Below are 27,132 nucleotides of genomic sequence, written 5' to 3' on the forward strand. Positions count from 1 at the left end.
TAATTTTTCTACCAGGCTACAAAGCATGCAAAGTGTGTCTCTCTGAGAGTCAGTATCCTCACAGAGTGTCAAGAACTTAGCTATGAACAGTTCAGAAAATTATTCTAGAAATGAAAAACAAGCACATCTGGATCTGAAAGAAGAAAAAAGGCGGTAAAGGAACCGAAATGATGGACTCACTGTAGGTTGGTTCAGAAAGTATTTTGATGCAATGCCCTTCTGAGAAGGGCGGGGCTCCCAGTACTGGGTTTCTAATTCTTTTACCAATGAGGCTGTGGTACAATAAAGCTCATGGACAATGGGGGAAAATTCACATCTTTAAAAGCAGCACAACAAAAATAACTAACAAATTCAGTAGTCGGATGGCAGCAGCCACCTCTGCCTGCCTCATGAACGGTCCCCTTCCCAGAACAACAGCCTCACTGGAGGACACAGGAATCTAGCGACTGTTTTAGGGCAGAGCAGACCTTGGCATCCCTTAATTCAGAGGCTCCAGGAGGTTTTAATTTGATAGATGGCTGGGATATTTTTCCTTAAAAAAGAAATCAGTATTTCGTGTCAGAGCAATACAAGAATATAACTTAGACTCGAGTGTACAAAGAGGACAGTGACCTGCAGTCACCTTTAAACCTCTGCTGCGTCTCCAGTTCCGTCCTATCCAGGACTGCTGCCTTTAACCTTTGTACAGTGTCGTCTGACATGTGCGTCTGGTCAGCGTCAGCTGAGATGGCTGCTGCTCTCCTATCGTGACAGCCGAATCTTTCACCCTCCAGCCTTCCCCAGCAGTGATGGACAGATCTGGGGTAGACAGCATTCCCTGCCTACGTCAGCATCTGAGTAAGTGTTCCTTCCCCTTAGGTTTCCTTTCCTTTCCTGTGCATCCTTTACCCTACAGCCATCAATAGGGCCTGTTTCTCTGCTTGCTTAGTTGGCTGTTCTACTCGGTAACTGTTTGGTTTTTTTTCCCTCCCTCCCTCCTAAGCCAAGTTAAATCCACATTTAGTTTAATTTTGGTAGTCAGGAACGTAACAGGTGTCTGACCCTTCCTCTGTGGGTTTTGTTTTGCTTTGTTTTACTTTTTCCCATCTTCTTTTCTGGTCTGCTCATTTTTGAAGTCTCCCTTCTGAGTCTTTTGTCCTGTTTAGTTTCAGCTGGCTGCTCTTTTGTCATTCTCTGTCCGCTGGCCTCTAGCCCATGTTGACTCTCGCACTAAACATCTCTTCCTCTTTCTAGGTTCCCAGCCTCATCTGGGTGGAGCACCCTTCAGCAGCTCGCTGAACACAGGTGCTTGGAGGGAAGCTGCAGCGGAGGCTGTTGCATCTTTTAGCGTTTCCACGTCAGAGCCCTCGTTCTTCAGTGTTTTTGTGTCATTTGTTGTCCCACCCACCCTCTGTTTCCAGTAAGGATGTAAAAGTCTTGGTCTTTTGTTTTGTTTTCTAGTCTTTTATGTACTAGAAGTTTATGGTGATGTGCCTTGGCACAGTTAGTTTCTGTCCCCCATGATCCACCCGCTTTGTGATCTGTGTATTGTGTGGGAGCATTTGTTCCCTCCCAGTCAGAAATTCTCATCTTTCAGTTCTGGAAACTTCTCTCTTCTCTTGATTTCTTCCCGTCGCTTTCTGTGTTCATTCTGCAAAGTCTTCTGAGTTACGTGGTTGCTCTGTTTTCTGGTTGTGCTCTCTGACATGTGCTCACTTTCTAGGATATTTCCTCGACTTTATGTTCGACATTTTTTTGCTAACTTTTTTTTTTCTTTTATTGAAAATAGTTTTTTAAAATGTACTTTACATCCCAACCCCAGACACCTCCCCTCCTGAGCCCTGTCCCTCCTCACCTCTAAGTTCCACCCTCACAAATCACAACCCCCATTACTCCCTCCCCTTCTCCTCAGAGAAGGGGAAGTCCCCTTGGGTGCTACCCTACCTTGGGACATCCAGTCTCTGTAGGCCTGACCGCATCCTCTTCCACTGAGGCCCCACAAGGTAGTCCAGTTAGGAGAAGGGGATCCAATGGCAGGCAACCGAGTCAGAGACAGCCTCCACTCCACTTGTTAGGGGACACACATGAAGACCAAGCTACACATCTGCCCCAAATGTGTAGGGGGCCTAGGTCCAGCCACTGCATGCTCTTGGGTTGCTGGTTCAGTCTTTGGGATGCCTCCCTCGTTCCCCACAATGGGCCCAGGTTAATGGATTCTGTAGGTCTCATTGTGGTGTCTTGACCCCTCTAGCTGGATCAATTCTATCCCCTTACTATTTCACAAGAAACCCTGAGCTCTGCCTGATGTTTGGCTGTGGGTCTCTGCATCCCATCAGCTGCTGGATGAAGCCTCTCAGGAGACAGTTTTGCTAGGCTCCTGTCTGCAAGCATAGCAGAGTATCATTATTAGTGTCAGGGGTTGGCTCTCTCACATGGAATGGGGCTCAAGTTGGGGCAGTTATTGGTTGATTGTTCCCTCAGCCTCTGTTCCATCTTTATCCCTGTGCCTTTTGTAAGCAGGGCAAGTTTTGGGTTGAAGGTTTTGTGGGTGGGCTGATGTCCCCTTTTCTCCACTGGAAGTCCTACCTGGTTACACGAGATGGCCACTTCCGTCTCTATATCTCATACTAATAGGAATCTCAGCTAGGGTCACCCACCCCCATAGACTCCCTGTAGCCTTCCCTATCCCAGGCCTCTAGTTAGTCCCAGTTCTCACTCCCAGGCCTCTCTCATTTTGGTTATTTTGGATAAATTTCTAAAAGCTTGGCTTTATTTTCTGAGGACTTACTTAAACAAATCCATACTCTTTCTGCTCTCACAGACTCAACATCTTGCAGTATAGTACAGTGACTGACGTTTTTTTCTTTGCTTTATTTCTAAGTATGTTTTATTTTTGTAAATTTCTGATTTTGACTTTGAAGACTTTTTCTCATTCTTCTTTAGTCTTTGCCCAATATATAGGATGTACCATCACCCATGTTTTATAGTTAATGTATCGTAGAGTATATATTAGTTCTTTTTTTTTTTTTTTTTTTTTTTTACCATAGTTGTTTACATTAGTTTTCTTATCATCATGACCAAGCTCCCAACAGAAAAGCAACTCAGTGAAGGAGGAATTCATGTTGGCTCACAGTTCAGAGGTATGAAGTTGTGGGAAAGCATGGTGGATGGTGCAGCTTGGTCTTTGGTCCTGGCCAGCAAGCTGCAGAAGGAGGACACCAGGGCTCAGAGTTTCCCTTTTATTCATCCTGACCTCTGAGCCAAGAAGCTGGAACCATCCATGGTCAGGGAGGGTCTCTGGAAATGACCCCACAGACTCATCAGATCTGTAGCTCCTAGGCATTCTGAATCTGGTCGAGTTGGCCATGAGAATTAACCCTTACAGTGCCTAAGTAATTTATCATGGACCAGTCAATCCCACAGTTCAGTTTCTTTTTCTAGTTGGTTTTTCTACTGAATTCTTTGAAATCTTTCCTCACTCTGCCTGGTTGTCTCACAAAGGTAGAAAATTCTGTCTTTTCCAAGTCACATCCCCTTCCTGTCATCAGAGTTAGTTTTTCCCTCTGTGCTATAGGGAACCTCTGCCATATGTAAATCCCTCTCTGTAGGTCGAGGCCTTCAGACTTGAAATGATGCTGTCTTGGCTCCTCCACATGTGCCATTCCCCAGCCTCAAGAAGCCTAAAACTAGCTCTTCCTCTGAGCACTCTGTTACATTTTGCATATGAAATGCCCCCCTTCAAGTGTATGTGTGTGTGTGGGGGGGTGTGGCTTCCAGCTTAGGAGCTTTGGAAAGTAAGTAATTGAGTTCTAATCAAATGGTTAATCTTGTTGGACTCCTGATCGGGTGGCCTTACTGGGAGGCAGTGAAAGCATGTGGTAGGAGCCTCGTTGTAAGGTCAGCTAAGGTCAGCTCACTGTGGCCTTGTCCTTGGGTGCTTGCTCTATCTTGACCTGCTGCTTCTCTTGTATCCCTCTCTCTCTCCTCCCTGCCCACCATGAGGTGGGAACCTCCCTACATCCTCCTGTTGCCAGGATGTTCTATCCCAGCTCTTGGAGCCAAATAGTCATGCGATCCCTTTGAAACTGAACCAGAGTTAAATTTTCCCTTCCTGAAGTTGTGTTTGACTTTGGTCACCATGGTGGTACCTGACTAACACAGGAAGCTCTAAGTGGATGGATGCCTTTGGAGAGCTTCAGACCGTCTCCTCACTGCAAAGGTCTCACTTGGTGTGTGCGTACATCTTAATGCAGCTCTGCTTTGAAAGCCTTAAACAGGGATGTTTAATTGCTCTCTTCGATGGCTTCACCTGGGAACTTTCACATACAGCTTCTTTCCTAGCTTCAATGCATTTCTTACACATTCTAATCGCTGGAACTCTTTATTTCACATGCTTTCCAAATTAGGTGTGTGTGTGTGTGTGTCCCTTATTGCTTCTGCTTTTGTTTTGTTCTTTTCTTTTGAGTCTCTTTTCCAATTAATCACAAGTGAAAGTACTAAGTTGATTTGAAAAGTAGAATCTTGTTAATATAAAATGCATAAGTAAAACTATCAGATGTATATTTGAGAATAAAACCACAATATTAACAGGCACTTCCCAGACATCATATTAAACACTCAGTTTAACATGTCATTTTGTTTGCCCTTTACAACAACCTTTTGACATTAGAGCTATTATTATACCCATTTCATAGATGAGGCATTAAGGCCAGTGTCATATAGCTAGGAGGATGGAGAGTATGATACAGATCTAGTACCACAGCCCAGTTTGTGCTGTAACCTGGAAAATCTAAGCATGTAAGGGGTTACATGCTGTGCTAATGATAGCTGACATTTCTGATCTATCTAGCTAATGAGACGTCTTATGTGTTTCCCTTCTTTAGCAGAACATGGTAAAGGTAAAAGCATTTATTTTATAGATCCACATTGACACTTGAGTGTTAATTTTTATGGCTCTTTATATGTCAACAAATGCATGGCCCTATGCCTGATTCTGAGCACAGGTCAGGCACTCAGACATCTTCAGGTCAGTGCAGACACAGGTATGAATGAGGACGTGAGAGATCTGGGAAAGGGCTCCGACTTCAGTTCTTTTTAGAACTGTTTATCCCCGAACTAAACTTTCCATGGGCCTTTTGTGTTTGTGTGTTTGCTCTCTGCATTTTTTTCTTCTTTGTTGTTAGTGTTCTCAATAGAATATTTATAGGCATGAATTGTGCCTGAAACTCTCTGCATATGGGGGAGAGTACGAGGAAGTTGCTCTGGGCATTTCAGATTATAATGTCCGAGGGACAAGAACAAAGCTGTGCTTGATCCAGGCCCTGACTGAACGTATTCAAAGACTTTTGAGCCAAGGTGTGGGGTCCAGCTGCGGGGTCATCTGGGAATTACAGTCTTGGTTTGGGTCCAAGTTATTGGGGCAGAGGAATTGTTCTCAGGGCTTCTAGAAACTGAATTCAGACCCTGGTTAAATGCCTTCTGGGTAATGGAAGAAAATCTATCACACATTCCAGGAATTAGATGGGACTGATCCTTAAAAGACAAACATACTGTCTTCTCTAGGACAGAGAAGAACTGGCTAAGACAAAATGAAAGACAGATGACTGATGGGAGTTCTGTGTGTTGGAGCTGCTTGCCGTCTTGGGTCTTGGTCCCTCCTGTTTTTTTAGTCACTCTCTTTAGAATATGCTGATCTGACCTGATTACAGCCATGATGGTCTGGAGAGCTGTGGAAAATGAACGCTCCCTGGGGGCCTTCTCCAACCCGCTAATCCAAAAGCAAGTTGCCCATATGGAGCATCTCCATCACATCACACGAGAGCATCTCTCATAGCCAAGTGGTATCTCTTGCCTAAAATACTTAAGATGCTGAGGCAGGAGGCTGGTGAGGCCAAGACCAGCCAGGAGAGGGAAGGGTGGGATGGCGCGAAGCCTACAACCCGAGGTCAATCCCTGGCAGCCACATGGTAGAAAGGGAAGATAGACTCTGCAAAAGTCATCTTCCAGTCTCCATACTGGTGCCTACATACAACACATAAAACACTAACTAACTAGATCGATATAATTTAAAAAAAACACCAAAAAATTTAGACTGGGCTTCACAATGAGGTCCTGCCACAAGCAAATGAAAGAGCCCTTGTGATCCGGGGTCTGTTTCTTCACTTTGCATGATTTACTGAGTGCAGAACTGAACCCTCCTGGTTCCTGCTCTGTCTCCTTTTTGTTTCTGCTTTATTAGGTAGACTGTCTCCTTTTTGTTTCACTTTCAAAGTCAGATATTGACAAACTGTGCCATTCTTGCAGGACATGGAGGAACTTGTCAAAAGAGGTAGTAAAAAAAATGGATGCATCTGCTGTTAACAAGGAGCTCTTAGCAAAAATTGCCAACTTATTCCTGGTCATTTAGAAAGTTTAACTATCTAAAGAGCTGCTCACGTGACTTTGGGTGGGGGGTGGGGTGGGGGAATCAACCTAAAGCTTGAGAGCCACGGAGGGAAGTTCTCTGTTGGTGAGAGGAGGTAGGGGACGGTGAGCAAGGAAGATGTGAAAAAAAGCAGCCACGCCCATGTCTCCTCAGTGACCCTTCCTGCTGTTCACCTCACCTCTGTGTTCTCCCACTTTGTTGTGTCTCCATTTCCCAACAGCCTTTCCATTCTTTTACCAAGTTCTGAATGGATTAGCTAGAATTCTAAGGCCGCTTTTCAACTCCTGGTCTCCTGGACCACAGATGTTCCCGGTTTTAAAATTCTTCCTAGATAGTAGTAGCTCTTCTTGGGTGAAGGCTCTGGGCAGATGTCTAGGATAAGCACACGGAGGTGGAAGTAGATGTTTTGGTTGAATTGATACTCAGTCCCATAGGCTGGGCATGCTCCCCTTCATGCTCCAGCTTCAAGATTTTCATGGCTGTAGTGTGTGTGTGTGTGTGTATGTGTGTGTGTGTGTGTGTGCGTACGAATACTGTGTCTTACAGAGTTTATTTGAAAAATCCAAGAAGAGAGCAAACACATATGTTTTTGAGGCTGTCGAGACATCAGAATGTGACGTTTTATGACTGTTTCTGCTCTCGTCACCACGTTTCCATTCCCTGGACCTGCTTTTACCTTGAAGATGCCCCGATTCCCAATGATGTGTATAATGGGGCTTATCATGTACTATGTGGGAACCATAAACAGAGACTTTGTCTGCAACCTCCCAAGGTGATCCATGCTGGATTCACATGAGATGCCAACAGTGTCTCTGGCCAGCACATCAAAGAAAACAGGCAAAACTGTCCCTGGAGTTGAGAGCTGACATGCAGTCTTTGCTACTTCCTTTTTGTAGGCTGACGCCTCCCTCAGGTCCGGCGTGAGTAACACGAATGTTGCAGCTTGCTGCAATCGATTTTTTTTCCCAGGCTCTCTTGCATGTCCCATATTAACTATAGAACAATCCAACAGTCCAGTTTTATATCCTAGCTTCTATTTTAGGACTTGACATTGGTCCTAAAAATTCAGTTTTGTATTGTTGAACTTCTTAGTTCGTAGATATTCAGGAAAACAAAACCAAACAATACCCATTTATATTTTTCCTGGCATTTTGGTTGTAGGGAAAAAAAATGGTTGAATTTATTTTAAGGACAAATCACATGGCAGAAAGAATAACAAATATTTGTGGTTGCCTAGGGAACTCACTTTCTAGATATTCCCGATTGTGGAAGGGAGGAACAAATGTGGAGATCTTTGCAAAAATATATGTTTCTAGTCAACTGTTTTCTTGTCTGATTCTGATTATCATAGCCTGCCTTCCGGAGGGAGAAATGGAGTTGGATGCTTTAAATAACCAAGTTCATGTTTATTTTTCAAAAAAAAGGGGGGGGGGAAGTGGTAATCTGATTGTTTGGTGTCATAGATGAAAGGAAAATGGAGACAGGAGATCTGGTATCTTACAGCCCTCGATGCTTCTTGAAACTGCCTGCCACTCAGTGATGCAGCCCTGCTGCTCACAAACACGACTGGCTTGGGACACACATACTTTATGGAGATACTAAAAGCCACCTAAGGATTCTTTGTCAGTACCCTGAGTGCCAGCAGCTCCCCATCCTTGTCAACCTCAGAGGCCTGGAGACTCCCATGAGCCCTGTGGTTTGTGTAGAGAATGGTGCCACCTGCAGGGCTTGGTGACCTGGAAAGAATGCTCTGATTTTGCTCCCCAGTCCTTGAGGGACCCAGGGAGTGGCAGTTCTGGAGGGCAATAGCAGTGTGACCTTCCAAATCACACAGTGCTCCCATCTTGTGTTTCCCCTCGGCACACATTTAATGTAGAGCTGGACTGGCTTAGACACTGTTGGAAGGCACCCACAGGCCCCAGCATTCTTTTTGCCCCGCTGAGTTGGTAGACAATGAGGAAAGAGAGGAGTGGGCTACCTGCTGGGAGAGGAAGTTGGACTGGCAGCTGGCTGGGTAGGTGGCAGCAGGGTGTAAGCTTAGTGTCTGCAAAGTTTCAGGCTTCAACCCATTTCATCATACTTCAGCAGACCCAGATCATAATGAAGGAGTGAGTGTGAGGAGAAGCCATGGGGATGATGGGGAGGCCCCACCCATGCAGTCAGCAACACAGGTAAATGCTCTAAAGCTGTTTGCTGTAGTCTGAAGGAGGAGCTACTGTTTGACGAGGGCACAGCAGCAGCAGCAGCGCACATGGCCAGACAGCCACTGTCCATCCCCTTCATCACACACGGTCCTGAGAACTAAGCTCCTCTCAGTATGTTTTTCTCTCTGTATCTCTTGCTGCCATGACTAGACAACTTCTCTCAGTTCTTGTGACCAGCATTCAACAAGGTCCTTGAGTCTGGGCTAGCTTCACTAACTTCTGGGGAAAAAAATAGGAAGGAAGGAAGGAAGGAAGGAAGGAAGGAAGGAAGGAAGGAAGGGAGGGAGGGAGGGAGGGAGGGAGGGAAGAAGGAAGGAAGTGAGGAAAGGAGGGAGGGATGGAGGGAGGGAGGGAGGGAGGAAGGAAGGAAGGAAGGAAGGAAGGAAGGAAGGAAGGAAGCCAAGCAGAGAACCAGGCATTCAGATGAACCTGCCTTCAGAACCTGGGCTTATTTCCTACTAGATAGGCAATGTCAGTGTCAGGCAGGTAATTTGCCTCCTCTAAGCCAAAGTAACTTAATTTTACTGAGTATTGAGGGTTTTTTTTTCCCTACAAAATAACTTTGATATCTGTCCTTAGCTTAAAGCTTTAAGTGATGTAATAGACCCAGGCCTGGCTCATACTTGTCCTTGACTCTAGAAGCAGTTTTAGACTAGGTTATTTTGGCCAAGATCATAAGGTCACAGGAAGTAAGATTGGGCACAAAGCCAAAGCCACCACCACTTCAGAAGCAGAAACCACTAGTTCTCAGAAGTTGTCTGTGTAAACCGGTTATACTTGACTAAAGGAAGCTGTAGGTAGATGTGCAGACTGGAAAAGAGAAGAGTTAAATGTATGTCAGTTTTGCCTAGTAACAAAAGAATAGAATCCCCAGAGTAAACCAAGCTTGTGGTTCATTTCCCACTCTCTTCTTAGCATCATTGAGTGCTTTTGTGAAACTTCTGATCTGGGGTTTACTCTCTTGTAAAGTAGCCCAAGAGAGGCTGCAGCTGCCCAAGGTGTCCCCAGCAGTACCTGCTGAGCAGCAAGCATCTGTGATGTTGGCTTGTTGCCTACGGAGACAGGAGAGTACTTAAGACTGATGCTGGAGCCACAGCTGGATTGCTCTGAGGGCCCTAGCCCTTCCTCTGCCTCATGCCCTCCTGTACTCCTTCCCAGCTGCTGCTCCAGCCCTTGTTCTCACTTCCCTTGTGCTGATCTGTGTCCCCCCTACCCTTTCCCATGGTGATTCCAAACCTTGTTCTCACAGCCAGGTTTTGGTAGGAGACTGGCACAGTTCCTTTTTATCTTAAAATCTCAAGAGATCTTTTCCATTAACTTCACCAAACTGACAATTCAAAGAGCAAGAGATAATGGAGGGTAGAGGGTACCTGGAGCCCAGGACATCCATATTGGCTTGAAAAAGAGCCTGAAGAACAAGCATAGAGGAGAGGGGAGGAGGAAGGAAAGTATGTATGTCCCCACCTTCCTTGCTATCTCCTCTGTCTCTGAGACAGTGAACCTTGATTTTTAGACCCTGATGCTAATGCTGATCTCCAAGGAAAAGGGCGGTTCAGGAATGGGACTCACCAAGTCCATGTCTGCTGAGTTCTGGTCCCCAAATACTGTCAAAAGGAAAAGCTTACTTCTGTAAGCACCAAATCCAGTGATGCAAAGCATCTGACATTTGATGTTTGTTCCCTGTGTGTCTGTGTAGCGTAAGTTGTGAGTGCATGTGTGTGTGTGTGTGTACAGAAGATGGACATTGACATTAGGGTTATTTACCTTATTACTAATCTATTATTATTATTATTATTATTATTATTATTATTATTATTATTATTATTAGGTAGAGACTCTTTCTGACCCCAGAGCTCAAGTGATTGGCTAGACTGTTAAGTTTTGGGGTTCCCCATCTCCCTCCCATCCCCCCATCAGTAGAGTTATAGATGAGTACCACCAAGCCCAACATGGTTGCTGGGGAACCAGATTCAGGTTCTCAGCCTTTCATGGCAGGCACTCTGCTGACTGAGTCATCTCCCCAGCCACTGAAACATGCTTCTTCCTTGAAGGGAGATATATTTGAGAGAGAGAGAGAGAGAGAGAGAGAGAGAGAGAGAGAGAGAGAGACAGAGAGAGAGAGAGAGAGAGAGAGAGAGAGAGACAGAGAGAGACACAGAGAGAGAGACAGAGAGAGAGAGAGAGAGAGAGAGAGAGAGAGAGAAATATTTATCTGAGTGAAAGACTGGAAGCATGAAGTTGGCAGTTCTTCCCAGGAAGAAGGAGGAAAGGGCCTGGTTGTGTAGATGATCCATGCCAACAAGAGGGCACTGAGGTCCATGTCAGGCAAGAGGATGCTGGGGTCATGGCCCTTATTTATGGAGTTACAAAGCTGAGACAAGCAGATAGGCTGTCCCCAGAGTGTCAACTAAACTCAAGGAGGTTTTGTGCACTAAATACACTATTATTTCAAAGATTGTTTTTTCATATTAGTGTTATTTCTAAAACTCTATTTTCTTAGTTAAAAATGGAATAAAACACTGTTTGCCTCACAGGATATCTGAAAATCTTAAGTAAAAATTTAAAGATGTCTCATATGTTGCAAATCACACACAAAAACTTTCACTTTCCCATTATCTTTTGAGACTGCTCTCAGTGAATTCTAAATCACAGTAACTTTATCTGGCTATTAATTAGAAATCCAATGTGGAACATAGGGAAATTTCTTCATTTTCCTTGCAGATCTCTTTTGTAAGCTGAAGGAAGATGTTAGTGCCCTTCTTACCTAACTTAGTTTTAACCCAGAAGAAAGATAAAGCCAAGGAGATAGAAGGAATGACTAGGTCATTTAGACATTAGGAAACAGAAGGCACCCAAACACATGGCCTCAATTATAGTGTCCATGTGTGGCACATGCACATGTGTGTACATGTGTGGACATGTGTGGAGGCCAGATCCCTTCTGGGTATTTTCCTCTGCCATTCTTCACCTTATATTTAAAGATTTATTTTTAATTTGATGTATATGGGGTCATGTGCACTCAAGTGTGGGTGTCTACAGAGGCCATAAGAGGGCATGGATCCTCTGAAGCTGGAGTTACAGGAGGTTGTGAGCTGCCTGAGACATGGGTGCTGGGAGCTAAACTTAGGTCTTCTGCAAGAGCAGAAAGTGCTCCTAACTCCTGAGGTATCTCACCAGTCCCAGACACTACCTTAGTTTTTGAGACAAGGCCTTTCACTGAACCCAGAGGTTTTAGGCTAGAATGGCTGGGCAGCCAGCCCCTAGAATCTGCCTGTTTTCAGTGCTAGAATTAAAGGTATATGCCACTCAACTCAGGTGAATTGGAAGTTCATATTCATCCTTGGCTACATAATGTGTTCAAGGCCAGTCTGCCCCCACCCCCCAAGACTCTGTCCCAAGCCCCTTCACCTATAAAATAAGAAAAGAACAGACACATGATGCCTGCATCTGCTCAGTTCTAATGAGGATTGTTTCAGGCATGCCGCATCATGGTGGACATCAATGGCACGAAAACGTGTGGAAGCAGGCCACTGAGTTCAAGGCCACCTGGTCTACAGAGGGAATTCCAAGAAGGCCAGGGCTACACAGAGAAACCCTGTCTCAAAAACAAAACAAACAAACACGTCTTAAACAACAAACATCACAGAGAATGTGTGGGCCAGCAGATTCAGGCTCTTTATAAAAACCCTACATGGTGACTATGGAGGGCGGTGTAAGACCTCTACCTTAATCCCTTCTAAGAATAAGGTGCTTGGGACCACAGTCCCAAAGGCAATGCCAGAGATGATGAGTTGTTTTGGTTCAGTAGAAGCACGAGCAGGAGAAGGATGCAGAGTAAGGATAAAGGCTGCAGAGGAACTGGAGCTTCAGAGTGATCTCACCTTCATCTAGGAAAATACACTCCACCCAGTATAATGTGAGCATGCACCATTCTTCTAGAGTGCTTTCTGTTGCTGTAGTAATTATCATACCTCAAGCAACCTGGGGAGGAAAGGATTTATTTCCCTTCCCTTCAAGGTCCCAGGCCATCACTGAGGAAAGTTAGTCAGGGACTCAAGACAGAAACCATGGAGTAACCAAGGCTGCTTCCTGGTTTGCTCCTTAGCTCCTCCTGGTTTGCTCAGGCTCTGTTAGCCTTCTTCCACTGTACAGTGCCTACACACTGTACAGTGGGATGGGCCCTCCTGCATCAACCAACAATCAAGACCATGCCCCACAGACATAGCATCCGATCAGTCTAGGTTTCCTCTTCTTACATGACTTTTAACCAGCAGCATAATTAAGTATGGGGGGAAGGATACTAGTGGGAAACCTTTTTCTCAGGGTTTATTCTCCCCTTCCATGGGTGTGGTGATAAAACTCAGGCCATCAGTGTGCAGGTATGCATTGACAGACTAAGCTCTCTCAGCAGCCCGGTGGTTGATGGTTTGAAACAAACTGTACAGAGATTGTGTGTGCTCTTTACATTCTAAGAATGTATAATCTACATCACAAAAATGGAAGAGAGTAGATTCAGAAAGCCTCCCCATGAGCTTAATATTTGGAAAAATATAGAAATGAATATAGAAGACCCATTGCTACCTGGAAAAGAGACATCTAATCCCTGGAAACTGACCTGTGTTTCACCAAATCTGTTTGTAACAAATTACCATAATATGGGAGACATGTAAGAAGGTGATTAAGAAATTTGGCCGTCTCTCATAGAAATAGTATATTTTATTTCAACAGGAGATTGAAAAAGTTTTTAGTTATAAGAATTTCAAACAGAAACAAAGGTGGTAAATAGACTTGTGGGTGGTTACTCATAGCCAGCACTTGTCAGTGTTTGGAGGGAGGGTCTCCTTTCTCCTTGTACTCTTTCCTGGTAATGTTGTTATTGTTGTTGGGATTGGAAGGAGCAAACCTGGAGAGTCTGTAATTTTACTGTTAGTACTTCAGTCTGAGGAAGGTATACGGCAGCTTCTCTCATGATGTGCTTTCAATTGAGTTGGAGAAATATGGATTGGAGAAGGAGCCACAGGACTTCCTGGCTAGCTCATGCTGACAAAAGGTTTAAAGTCCACAAGGTTCTGTTTTTTCCATGTAGGGTCCTTCTTATTGATAATTGGGTTAAAAGTCTAGAAAGCACAGGAAGCAAATTGGCCAACAACATGAAGCTTTGAGTGAGACTGCAGTGTATTACAGAAAGAAGAAAGTTGCCTGTAGGTTGAAGAGATGGGCTAAAGAGAGAAGCTGACATTTAAGTGAGTACAGGAGGTGAGAGTCCTGACTTGATCACTTGTGTGTGTGTGGCGGGGGGGGGGGGGGGGGGGGGAAGGGAAGGGGAGATCTCAAGGTTATACAGGTTCAAATATCTGAAATGCCTAGCCACATTGGTGGTAACTTTTACAGTTTGCAGATAATAAGGTGCAATAAACACTTCACCTGCATGACCTTCAGTCACAGAAGCAGAATTTGACGGGTGGTTAATGAACTGGAGGGCATCCACCAGAGTGTCATTAGGGTGGCGTATTATCTGGAAATCATGATTCATGAACTGGGTTTTTTTTTTTTTTTTTTTTTTTGGTTTAGAAGACAGGAAACTTGAGGCACACAAACTTGCTACCTTTGAATTCTTGAAAAAGCAATGAGAAAGGAACACAGTGTAAGTAAGTTGCTTGACGGGCTAGAGCTGGATCAGTGGAACTTAGAAGGAAACTAAACTTGGGTCAAGACCAGAGCTTCCTTACACTTACAGGTGGCTATTGTTAGCCTGCGTGACTTTGAAATACCTTGTGTTCCATTGGGAAGAATTTACGACAGAGGTTAAAACCTAGCTCTCAAGAATTCTACAGCAACAGATTTATCCCGTGGCAGCCGTTGAACTAGGTCCCACGTTTGCAACCCCTGACATTCATTAAAATCACCAGGGAATGTTGAGCACAATCATAGCCTGGCCTCTGCACTGAGAGTCCAGTGTGATTGCCTGGGGAAGGACTGGGAAAATCTCTGGGTGATTTTTCTGTGCAGTCAGGCAGTGCTGGGAGTTACTGGAGGGAGTCAACTCCAAGGATCCTTTCAACTTCAACGAAGATAACTGTCATTCATGAGATATTTTAAAAGTCTGAATGGTGGAAAGCCTCACCATGGCAGTAAAGTCAGGCAGCACTTGAGCTCAGGGGAGAACAGAGGAGGCTCAAAGGCCAGAGCCTAGCAGAGAGAACCCGGAAAAGGCACCTACCAGTTTGACTGACTCCTAGAGGGAAGCTGGGCTGACTGGTACAGAATGAGCTTGACTGGAGATAGGCATGCCGTCCTGGGAACTTTGTTGGGATGTGAGCCTTGCAGTTTTACAACCAGGACAGTGCTGGGGAAACCGAGCCCTCCATAAGAGGGCTCCGTAGGCTCAGAAGAGGGCAGTGCAGGGAGAGTTTCCCTGTCCTGGTGACTTCCCTTGCAGAGGGAACATGAGTTCTGTAGCTGTCTGAGAGCATCACTCTGATGTGATATGGTGCTCCAAGGCTGAGACACCATATTCCTTGCAGCTGTTTCTGCCAATCCAGGAGCCTTGACTACTGCTTGGACCAGCTCGCTTCTCGCCAGCATGCTGTTTGTGGGTCACATGCTTCAGTGGATGCCTTTCCACAAGGCTCCCTCACAACCACAGAGGAAGCCCCCAAGGTGATTTGAAGCTCTTTCCATTGAAGAGCTTCTTGCACCCCCTCCCCCACCAACCTGATACTTCAGCCTTTCTGTCACTTTGATGAACAATGCTTGAAGTGACCTCAGTGAGCTAGCTGGCTTGGGGAAGGGCAACAGCTGCTTTTTAAAAGTAAGCTAGTGATGACTGAGGAAATGACCTAATAAGGAACTGACTTAGAGGCATGCTGCTCTCACAAACCCTCACAATTTCTTCTTCTAAAAAGAGAAGTATATGGGAGCGGCTTGGGACTGTTTACAAAAATAGTGTAGAGAAAACCCCTCTGAAACCACAGGGAGAAGACCCATAGTGTGCTTCAAAACATAAAGCAGAAACTCAGGCCCACTGCACTTCTGAGAGGCCTCAGACACCGCACTACCTCCCCCCTCTCTCTATACTCCTGTCTCTGTCTAGGTTTATGGAGCCTTTTCTAGGTAGTATCTTTCCCCATGTGTGGCGATAATACACAACATACAGGCATTAACTTGGGGGTGACTTTGATGTACTACAAACTGGATGGTTTTCAAAGTATGGTCCCTAGACCAGTGTCATGATCACCACCTGGAAACTTGTCAGAAATGTGGATTCTTTGGTTTCACCTCAGACTTGTTGAATTGGAAACCCAGAGGAGCTGGCAGCCACGGCTTTCCCAAGCCTTTAGATGTGCCTGGTGCAAGGTGATGACCGAGAACTGGATTTTACAACGTTGTCTTTAGAGGACTCTTTAGAGGAAGGGTTTCCTAGGGCTCGCTGTCTGACATAGGTCTGAACCAGGTAAACTATGAGCAAAAGACCATTCCATCCTGATCCCTTAGCTGGGTTAGGGAGCAGAGTTCACAGTTGCTTGATAAGGAAGTTCATGAGACCGGAGATAGGGGAAATATAGGAAGAGTGGAATCAGAAGAACAAAGTGGTGGCCAATCCAGTTAATTCATGTTCTTAAAAAATTAGAATGCCAGGATCAGAGTCTCTGAAATCACTAATACAGTGCTAGACACAGAGGGATTTGACCTGGTATGAACTGGAGTTTTAAATGTATTGTATTCTGTTTTCACCGCAGTTTGTAGGCCAAAGCTCTTTTGTTGACAGGACAATAGAAATGGTGAATTTTCAGAAAGTGATTTGAGGGGCTGGAGAGATGACTCAGCAGTTAAGAACACTTATTGCTCTCCAGAGGACCTGGATTCAGTTTCCAGCACCCACATGACTATTAACAATTTTCTGTAACCACAGTTCCAGGGGATCTGATACCCCTTGCTATCCTCTCTGACAAGGTACATGTGGTACACAGATACACATGCAGGCAAAAAAATGCCTGGCCCTGGGATAGAGCAGAGTAAGCAGTCACGATTCTCTAAACAGTAAGGATCAAACTTAGGACCATGCACATGCCAGATAAGAGCGTCACTTCTGACATACATCCCCGTCATCTCCTTGACTGGTCCCCTGTTCCCTCAGTTTCCCATTTCCTTTAACAAGGGACTCTCAGTTGTGGCTTCATGTTCAATACCTCAGGGAGTCATTAAAAAGTGCCAAAGGCCAGGCCTTAGCCTCCATCTGATTCAAATATTTTGAGCAGGACCCCAGAGTTGGTGTTTTTCTAAAGTTCTTGCATGAACTTATTATATATCAGAATGGGGAAAGATTGCTTCATAGTTACATCTACCCAGGAAAATATTAGAGTAGCCTGTGTGCTGTGAGTTTAGGGTGCTGTGTGGGGTTTAGAGATGGAACATCTGAAGAATGCTTGAGGAGACAATTTTCAGCTTGAATCTTAAGGGACGAGTGGAGAACAGTTAAGCAAAGAAGGTGGAGGACGATGTTCCAGGCTGAGATAGCACATTGGCAGGGACAACTTGGTGATTTGAGGCCTGAGAGGCAACAGTGAAGGAGTGGTAGTAATACTGACAAAGGCTAGCCAAACATAGACCCATGGCTGTATTAAGCACCGTGTTCTGTTTTACTAAGAGCAGTGGGGAGCTATGCTGTGTTCTGAGAAACTAATGTGTTATGTGCAGACAGATAGACACTTTGAAAGGGTTACTGCATTTACAATGGGAAAGCTGGCTGTTGAGAGGCAAGAGTGGATGCAGGAATCAGTTAGGAGGCAGCCCTGAGCGGGCTGCAGTTGGAAAAGAAAGCAGCGGAATGATGCAGGAGGGATCCACAGCACTAGCATCTTTGGAAACTAGAACCCCAGGTTAAGGCAAAGGACGGTGCAACATCTGCTGAATGAGGAGTTGTGTGGTTGTGAAGAGAGAGGGTGAGGGAGGGGGAATGGGGGAGGTGGCTGCTCTCCTTGGTCTCAGTAACTGGATGAGGGCTGAGAGGGCTCCTGGAGCTACGGATGCTCAGGGAGGAGCAAACTTGGTAGGAACAAGCCTGAATTTTGTGTGAGCAGGCTGTGCTTGAAGTGCTTGTGGGGATTCCAAGCTGAAAGAACAAGGGGGCAGCACAAAGGCCACGATGTATCTGGACGGAGTTTCTCCTGAATGAAGGACGGCAGTCAACAGGACTACACAGTTCACTGTAACCACCCTTTTTCAGATAACTCTTCCTGTGTCTTCATATCAACCTATCAAAAAAGTAATGGCTTTGATTCTTTAGTATAAAAAATAAAGATTTAGAAAGATTAAGTAACTTGCTATAAGAGACAGGGTTGAGAATCAGTCCATCATGGAATCATACGTAGGAGATGGCGCATTGCTACCCAAACATGATCTGCAGCCAGATGACTGACTGTTCAGAATTAGCCGGGCTTGCTAAGGAGTGACCAGCTACAGGGGAAGTCCCCTCCATTATACACATGGCATTTGAGTCTACTGTTGGTAATTCATTGAAAAACATATTCAGTGGAGTAGATGACTAAGCCTTGAGATCTAGGTTTGGGATTTACTGCCCAAACATCTGTCCTCCTGCATCCAATAAAACACACAAATGAAATTCTGGCTTGCATGGCAGCTCTCTAAAAATAGAACCTTGGAGTGGAGAAGTTAAAATACATTTGGGATGCTCAAAACAAAACAAAATAAAAACCTTTCTCCCTTTTCTATGGTCAACATTGCACACTGAAAATCCAAATCAACCTTATTCCTTCATTTATCCTACTGACAATGGAACACTGATGCTGGCCACACCCTTTTTTGGTCACTGGAAAGGTTTTTAAGGTATCCAGCCCCAAGCAGAGACTGGCACAGGTTAAAGGTTGTTGTAGCACTGTAGGAGGGGTACTCTGACAGGCCAGCAATTAAAGGTCTCGGGGAAGACCTCTTGGAACCATTACACAGAAACAATTTTCCCAGTCTCAGTATCTTCATTAAGACAGATTTTAAAAAGAATGGGTGGGGAGAGAATGTTTCAGACAGAAGACAGAGCAAGAATGTTTTTTACAAAACATTTATATATATATGTGTGTATATATATGTATATATATACATGTATATTCTACCATATATAGAATGTGTATATTTATATACATATATTCTACCGTGTGTGTGTGTGTGTGTGTGTGTGTGTGTGTGTGGAAAAAGAGCCTAGTTTCAGAGCCTATCATGTTAAATTTACTTTGCATCTATAGCTGGATGGTCAGAATAGCCTTAAAATTATTATTAAAGAATTTGGATTTAGCAAGGCATGATGGCTCATGCTTTCAACACAACAGTCAGGAGGCAGAGAGGTGGATCTTGGTGAATTCAAGTCCAACCTGGTCTACATAGTGAGTTCCAGGCCTGCCAGGGCGACACAGTGAGACCCTATCTCAGCAAAAGAAAGTCTGGATTTTATTTTGATCTTTGCAGTGTTAAATTGCCGTGCTGGCTTCAAAAAAGATGATTTGGAAATGGAATTGCATTGAACTGGAAGATCCCCTACAGAAGCTGCTGTAGGAATCCAGGGAAGAAATACAAACAAATGGCTTTAAGAAATATTTAGTGGGCAAATTTTTTTTACAAAAAAAAAAAAAAAGAATTGGAGGTTTGAAGAAGAAGATGGACTCTAGAAAGATGTAGGGGTAATAGATTTTAATGACTAGATTCTGTAAGAAAGATTAAGTTAGAAAGGAGAAAGCTATATTCAGACATAGTAAGTTTGTCTATAGAGCACTGAAGCATGTATGTGTGTTTGGGTGGTGGTGGTGGTGCTGCTGCTGCTGGTGGTGGTGCTGGTGGAGGAGGAGGAGCTAGTGTTACGAATCTAGAGCTCAGGAAACAGGCCTGGGCTAGTAGAATAGGTCAGAGGTCATGACCATTGAGACTAGGGAGTTGTAATCACTGAGATTAAGTTACCCCATAGGGATTGAGAAGCCATCTCTACTCAGTCTGGGTCATGTTTATACAATGGGATGAACCAGGGTCGAAGCACGGAATGCTGCAGGGCTGCCATTAATGGGTATTGGGCAGAGATCAGAGAAGTAGGAGACTTGCCAGAAGAGTCTGGTATCATAGGAGGCAGCCAAGAAAGAAAGTTTAAGTATAAGGAGTCAATGGTATCAAATTCTACCGGAAATGTAAGTGCTGAAATGTACCCACTGGATTTAGCAGCACAAGCTAGTGGGTGATATTTGTGTGAACAACTTCAGGGTGAATAGGAGCTGAAGAAGTGAGCTGAGCAGTCTGTAGGAAAGTGAAGTCTACGAATGCATACAGTCTGAAGAGGAAAGAAAAGCCCCATAGTCAGAGGAGTTAGAGTTATAAGCACTGTTGTTTCCAGGATCAGCTCACTGCCAGTGTTGGAACAGCACCATATAAAGCTCTGAGGGGCAGTGACCCCACCCAACTCAGTCTGGAGAGAATGGGAAAGGGTGGGTCCAGTTCTACCTTTGACATCCAAGCATTGTCTTTACTCACTGTCCCAGCCTTAAGGGTGACACTCCCAATTTGTCATCCTAAAGGTCAGTTCTAGGTAACAGATATTTCCCTCTTCTACTCATGCATGTTTCTTACAGTCGTGGGTCCCGGAATCTCTATAAAGAATCCCAGCTATTTTGCACTCGTTTCTGAGTATCAGCATCTGTGTTTCCCTCAGACACAGTATCTTGAGTCTTTGCTAAGGTGGAGACTCATTTCCTTCCACTGAGAACATTATTATAGTTCCAAAGGAAAGAAAAAAGGAGAAATCATTCTTGTGTCTGTTGGCCCTCCTAAGTGGACTTCCTGGTCTGGCACCCTTCCTACATCTGTGAGCCTAAATAAATGAAGACATAGGCACCCTAGCGTGAGCAGGAAGTGCAGAGGTCGAGCTCCCCTGTCGTTCATGTCATCTCTGTGCTGTCATTTCCTGGCTTTGGGGTTTCAGAGGGACAGACAATCTGCTGCCCTTTGGGGAACAGAAGAGAAAGAATTCTCTGAAACCCACATTTGAAAGATGGCCATATGAGTTGTAGTGTCCATTTATTATTAACAATCACCAACTCATTATCAACTTTATAGAAACATTAATGTGGTCAGGGATGGCGAGGAGACTCAGCAGTTTAGACACTGGCTGCGCTTTCAGAGGATTTAGGTTTGAGTCCCTGCATTCGGATGGCAGCTCCCTCAGGCCATGTTGGAGATGCACTGACAGGTCCCTTTTGTTGTCTTTTCATTCCATGCTTCTTCCCCGTCACTTCCTCCATTGTTTCCCTTCTCTAGGCTGTTGAGAACAGCAGTAGGGTAACACTTTCTTAGTCATAGTCTAGATTAGATAAAGTCTCCAAGACATAGGACTGATCGTACCTTCTCAGGTGTGGGCAAATACGGCGGAAGCCTTTGTCATCTGTTCTATTAATTAACAGTTGCTTCCAGGGGACATTTCTAGGGGTTCAGAGTATAACTCAGCTGGTGGGCTGCTTGCCTAGCATGCCCTGGGCTCAGACCTCAGAACTTCCTCAAGTGGGTGTGGTGGTATATGCCTGTCATCCCAGCAAGGGAGGTGGAAGCAGGATAACCAGAAATTTAGTGTCATTCTTGACTACATACAAGGTTTAAGGACAGCTTGGCTTAGAGATTGTGTTTCAAAAAGCAAAACAGAACCAGATGACCATCAATGAGAGAATATACTCGTCTCTAAGGTCCAGGGACATTCCTCTAACCCTCTTTGTCTCCTTTTCAGCAAAATGGATACAGGAAATATACTCCAAAAAAATGTAAGGGACTCTTATATTGTCCTTCTGAGTTATCAGTTATAGCTGTCACACTTTTGAGAGGAAGTTAATTCTAACCGATATAAGATTGGAGTTCTTGCTTACCCACGCGCTCAGGTGCTCTGGCTGAAAGGTGAAAAGTTGCCTGCTTAAATATGGTTACCCATGATGAAATCACCCACGGACAACTGGAAGCTCGACCATGCTTTACTAGAGAATTATTCCTTTTAAACTCTGATTCTCAACACCAAACACACTCAAAGGGACAGTGCCAATGCCCTCTCAAAGCTTAGAATCCACCCAAAATAAGGTCTGACAGTAAGAGAAGGCTTGACATTGTTCTAGAAAGCCCAAGCGAGTGGGAATAAGATGTGGCTGCTTGGATTAATTGAACTGGCCAGTGGCTGGCAGGACACTCGAGTGGGCAGCCAGCAAAGTCCATACCAGACCGCTAAAGCACAGCTCCCCGTTTGGCCACTGGTCTCCTGCCTTGCTGATTGCCACTTGACTCTCATTGGCAGCCCTCTGAATGTTCCTTGTCATTTCAAAACCTTTGGATTTTTCAGAAATTTCTATTCAGAGTTTTAAGTTGCTTAGGTAATTAAGGAAGGAGGGAAAAGGATGAAGAGGAAATAAGGAAGAGAAAGGCAGGCACAAGCATTGTTTGGTCTGTGTAGAAAGGAGACAACAGGCCAGAGACTGCTGTCCTCAGATGAACCTTCTTGCATAGGTAAGCCTTGGCTAGTGTCTCGGGGACTGAATTTCAGGATATGGATGGCTTACTATACCTGGATTGAGTGTTCATTCTGTTTGTTTTGGATACCTGCATTTGGGAGCCTGGTACGTGCTGGATGGACAGCCCCAGGGAAAGCCCTGGGTATTTGGTTGTTAGTGAGTTTACCTGGTAGATGTTTTAGATGCACTGTTACAGATGTTTGCTAGAGGGACCAGGAGCCTGATTTCTGCCAGATGTAGTTCAATATTTCACTTAATATCTTTTTGCTGTAGCAAATTATAGCCATGTGTATAACCATGGCTGAGTCCTATACGTCTCTTTGGTAAATGGTCAAGCCTGGTGTCCTTGAGAACCCTGGCATGCTCCTACTTTAACTCCAGGACCATTTTTCAAGAGCTGCTCCTGGCAGTTGCTAATCCTGTATCCCTGTCCAGAGATGTCCATGTTTTACCAAGTGCAAACAGTGCATTTATTTTTTTATAATGAAGTACTCTGAAGACAGCTTATATTGAGATCCATAGGTATAATTCAGTCTGTTTATGCCTGCATGGTTTTATGGCACGCACACACACACACACACACACACACACACACACACACACACACATATATGTGTATATATATGTGTGTGTGTGTATATATATATATATATATATTATAATTTTCAGTATAATTTCTTTACTGAACTTGTATTTTTAGATGTAGAGCTGAATGGATTTTGATAACTATGCACATGGTCATATAGCCATCACCACAGTCAGGATAAGAATACTTCTGTCATCTCCAAAACTCCTTCGTAGCTCATCGTCAGCCTTCGACCCCTGTGCTCTGGTTCATGCTCCTAACATTGCCATTTTGATAGTAAAGTCATTCAGTTTGTGGCCTTTGAGTCTGGCTTCTTTCACTTTGCACAGTGCTCTTGAGATGTTTCTATGCTGTTGCATTCATCCCTAGCGTATTTCTTTTGTATTGTTGAGAATTGTTCCACTGTATAATTGTAAAATAATTTGTACACAGTAATCAACTGGTAGACATTTGGATTATTTATTTGTTATAAATAAGCTGTTAGACATATTTAGATATGGGTTTTTGTATGGACATCATTTGGGGCTAAACACCTAAGTGTGTAATTGCCTGGTCATAATTCTAATTCATTTCTCATGTTGCAACTATGCATTTCCTTTTCTTTAAATTACCTATTCATGTTCCATTTTTTTTTTTTACTTTTTTTATTAGGTGGGTTGATGATTTCCTTAATTAATTTAATGACTAATATATTAGGAAATTATTTGTGTCAAAAAACATTTGCCCTGATTCACCACTTTAATTTTTTACAGTATATATTTTTCACATTAATATTTTTGTGCAGGCTCTGAGTTTGCACTTCATAGCTACAAAAATGAGATAATAGGAATAAGAGAATTTATACACATAAGATAGAAAACAAGAGTCCACCAGAGCAACATAAGCTATGTGAGTTTGTGCTGGTTCTGCTGTTATCTGGAGGACTGATGCATGGCCAGTATAGATTTTCCCAGTCTCTCTGTCTGTCTCTGTCTCTGTCTGTCTCTGTCTCTGTCTGTCTCTCTGTCTCTCTGTCTCTGTCTCTGTCTCTCTCTCTCTCTCTCTCTCTCTCTCTCTCTCTCTCTCTTCTGTTGGCAAATAGCCACAGCTTTGTTGACATTTGCAGCTGCTTCTGGGAAAGAGTTGAATCCCCAGGGCACAATTGTTTTATTTCAGATGTGGAGAAGATTCATTTAGTAGAAGCAATGTGCAAAGATTGTTATGCCTTCTGGCTAGGACACAGGGAATTCCAATGTGCAGACTCAGTGACATCACTTTGCCAGAAACAGCCCCACTCCCTGCCAACCCTACCCTTAAACATGGGGATTCCGTGCTAATCACAAAGGCCTTTTATGTTTAGTGCAATCTGTGGGCAAATGGATTCAGGGGAAGCCAGAAGGAGAGTGGGTGGTGTGGTGGGAGGAAGTGAGGAAAAGAGCGAGGAAATGGACCGCCTTTACTTCTTTGCTTCGCCCACAGAACGTTGTCTGATTTTTGTAGTCATTAACAGTTTTGGAGTCAGGTGCACAGAGTCAGTGAGAGAGGCTGACTGGAGAAGAGCACACAACGCAGGAGGGGGCACACTAGAGTCGCTGAGCCTGCTTTGCAGTAAGACCTTGTTCTGTACCCTGCGCCCCACCCCACTGCCTGATTATCCCTAGATGGCCTCTGCAGCCAGAGCTGCTACTCAGAGCATCTGCCATACTTAGTTGAGATAAATATACTTCTCTTCCAACTAAAAGAACTGGTGACCCGAGAAGAATCAGATAGTTAGAACTCAAACATAAACCTTCTCTTGGGGTTATGGTCCAAGGGATCAGCGGGCTTCAACTGTGCAAAGCACTCACTCCACACAGTTAATTCCTCAGTGTCTCTGTATCTCCTTTGCTGTCCTTATCCCCCACCCCTGCCATTTCCTGCATTCATTCTCTGTCTGTCTGTCTGTCTGTCTGTCTGTCTGTCTGTCTATCTGTTTGTCTGTCTGTCTTTTGTGTCTCCAGCTCACTCTCATCTTGCTTTCCTTCTCTATCCTCTGCCTTCTGTCTTTAACCAATGGATCGTAATCCAGCTCCTGAAGTTCATTGTCAGTGATTCTGTGAAGCCTTCATGAAGTAAAACTTAAGGCAGGAAAACCCCCACCAAGTTAACTGCTTTATCCCCGAACCGAGTATGGATTAACTGACGGGAGGAATGGGAGGGATATAAAACAGAATAAGATCTTCTCAACTGGATGAAACTTGGGAACCAAGAATGAATGGAGCTGTGTAATGGCTGTAGGTTTCTGGTGCAGGAAGGCTGTTGGAAGCATTGGAGTGGAGTCAGAAGATTCAGGCCAAATCCCTATTCTGCTTCTGTAACATGTATGACTTAGCAAGTTCCTAGATGTTGTTGCTAATCACAGTCTCTGCCTCCGAACTGTAAGCTTCTCATTGTCTGGATCAAAGATGCTGCAGTAATATCGGGCAGAACATCGGTGGTCTTGTCAGAGCCGTCTAGACAGTTCTCCCTTCATTGTCGGCGCCAGTCATTTCCATTTCTGGATTATGGCATTTGCTACTCCGTAGGACATGATGTCCCCAAACTGTAGAGGATGTTGGATGCAGGATCTCTCACTAAACTCAGAGCTCGCCAATTCAGTAAATTTGCCGTCCAGCAAACTTCAGAGATTCTCCTGTTTCTACGAACCCCAATCCTCCACAGAAGAGTTACAAATGGGCACCACTACACTGTGCTTAGCTTTCACATGGGTGCTGGGGATCTAAACTCAGGTCCTCGTGATTGCACAGCAAATACAATGGACTGAACCATCTCCCAGTCCATTAATTAATTAAAATTTTGAGATGAGGACATTCCAGTTTTAAAACCAGGCCAGGCCATGCATACCTTCAATCTCAGTACTCAGGAAGCAGAGGCAGGTAGATCTCTGAGGGGTCAAGGCTAGCCTTGAACTCTACATAGTGCATTCCAGGACAGCCAGAGCTACATAGACACTGTTTCAAAAACAAAAGGTTAAAAAGAAAAACAGGCCAACGATTGATGTAATAATCAGATGTAATTAGAGAAAACCCAGAAGTGTGATGGGCAGATACACAGGAGAGAAGGCAATGATGCATCTGTAGGCCAAAGAATGCCAAGTATCCTGAGGAGCTGGAGAAGACAGGCAAGCATCTCTGGAGCTTTTGAGGGGACTACTACCCTGCCAACACCCCACTTTAGGGCTCTGTCCTTAAAATTGTAAGAACTTTTTGTTGTTATGACGAAGCTTGTGGCCATTTGATAGGGCATGCTTAAGAAATGTATCAGATCAGTATCTACCAGATAATAAAAGTGTATCTTCTTATAGGATTAATGAGTTAGTTTAAGGTAAAGAGTTAAGACCCATACCTGGACCTCAGATTTCTTTTTTTATTTCTTTGATTTATTGATTGGTGGATGGATGGATTATATATGATTGCTCTATCTGCATAAAGAGCCTGCATACCAGAAGAGAGCATCAGATCCCATTACAGATAGATGTGAGCCACCATGTGGTTGCTGGGAATTGAACTCAATACCTTTGAAAGAGCAGTCAGTGCTCTTAACTGCTGAGCCATCTCTCCAGCCCTAATCTCAGAGTTTTTAAGTGTAGGTTATATTGTGAGCTCAGTGCATTTCACATAGCAACCACATGAAGCAGGTGTCATATCACTGTCCCAGTTGGACACAAGGAGCCAGAAGCTCAGAAGAGCCACACAGGAAATCACTAGTCTGAGTGTCCCTGAAATCCATGAAGTTGGTTTCTTGCTGGTGAATTCTGGTTACTTTAATTCCAGCTCTTCCCAGGGATTCTGTCTTAGCAAGGTGCAGAAGGCGTTTAGACTTTCCTAGCATGGTGTTTACTCCTGGATGTACCTGACTTTTTGGAACAAACCACATCTCATAGATCCTGGTCTGTCCATACTTGGCTATGTAGTTGTCCTATAACCTAGCCTATTGCAATAGGCTTATACACTTATTAAGCCAGGAAGCAGGGAAATGTGCCCTACATGACTATATCTATACAATACATCCTCAAGCTCCAAGGATGTCACCTAAACTACTGAGAATAAATCATACCAATTACTCTGGAATAAGTCATATCTTTTAGGGTAGGACAATGGCCCCATGAGACCTCCAAGGTCTAGCGAGCAAAGTTTCCCATTACCCTCTGCTATCTCTTGCCCTTTCTCCTCTCATCGCTCTTCCTGTCACACTGTCATCCTGTCCAGGCACTGGCCTGCCTCAGAGGTATTTCTTACACAGTTCAGTTGCTGCCTCAGAGATGTGCATGTTGTTTCATGGCCCTCTTCATTCACTCAGGAGCACCCCAAAGGACGTTCTTGGTTGCCCCATATCTCTTTTTGCATCTTTATAGCACTAATAATTACATAATTACCCTTCAAATATTAC

General features: G+C 44.3%; 1 protein-coding gene across 4 annotated transcripts in view; it reads left to right on the plus strand.

The window, feature by feature from the left end:
• The window catches only part of Entpd1 (ectonucleoside triphosphate diphosphohydrolase 1), an 80,459-nt gene that overhangs the window by 17,407 nt on the left and 35,920 nt on the right, over positions 1-27,132 (plus strand). The window contains exon 1 of one of the 4 annotated variants that reach the window (XM_076920896.1): positions 693-837. The exons of the other annotated variants lie outside the window; for them this stretch is intronic. Within the exon in view, the coding sequence (XP_076777011.1) occupies positions 789-837 (49 nt within the window). The 5' untranslated portion in view covers positions 693-788. Of the gene's footprint in view, positions 1-692; positions 838-27,132 lie in introns of those variants that run through there. 4 annotated transcript variants of the gene reach the window in all.

This window comes from Arvicanthis niloticus, chromosome 1 (genome assembly GCF_011762505.2).
Source record: "Arvicanthis niloticus isolate mArvNil1 chromosome 1, mArvNil1.pat.X, whole genome shotgun sequence".
In the NCBI taxonomy this organism is placed as follows: domain Eukaryota; kingdom Metazoa; phylum Chordata; class Mammalia; order Rodentia; family Muridae; genus Arvicanthis; species Arvicanthis niloticus.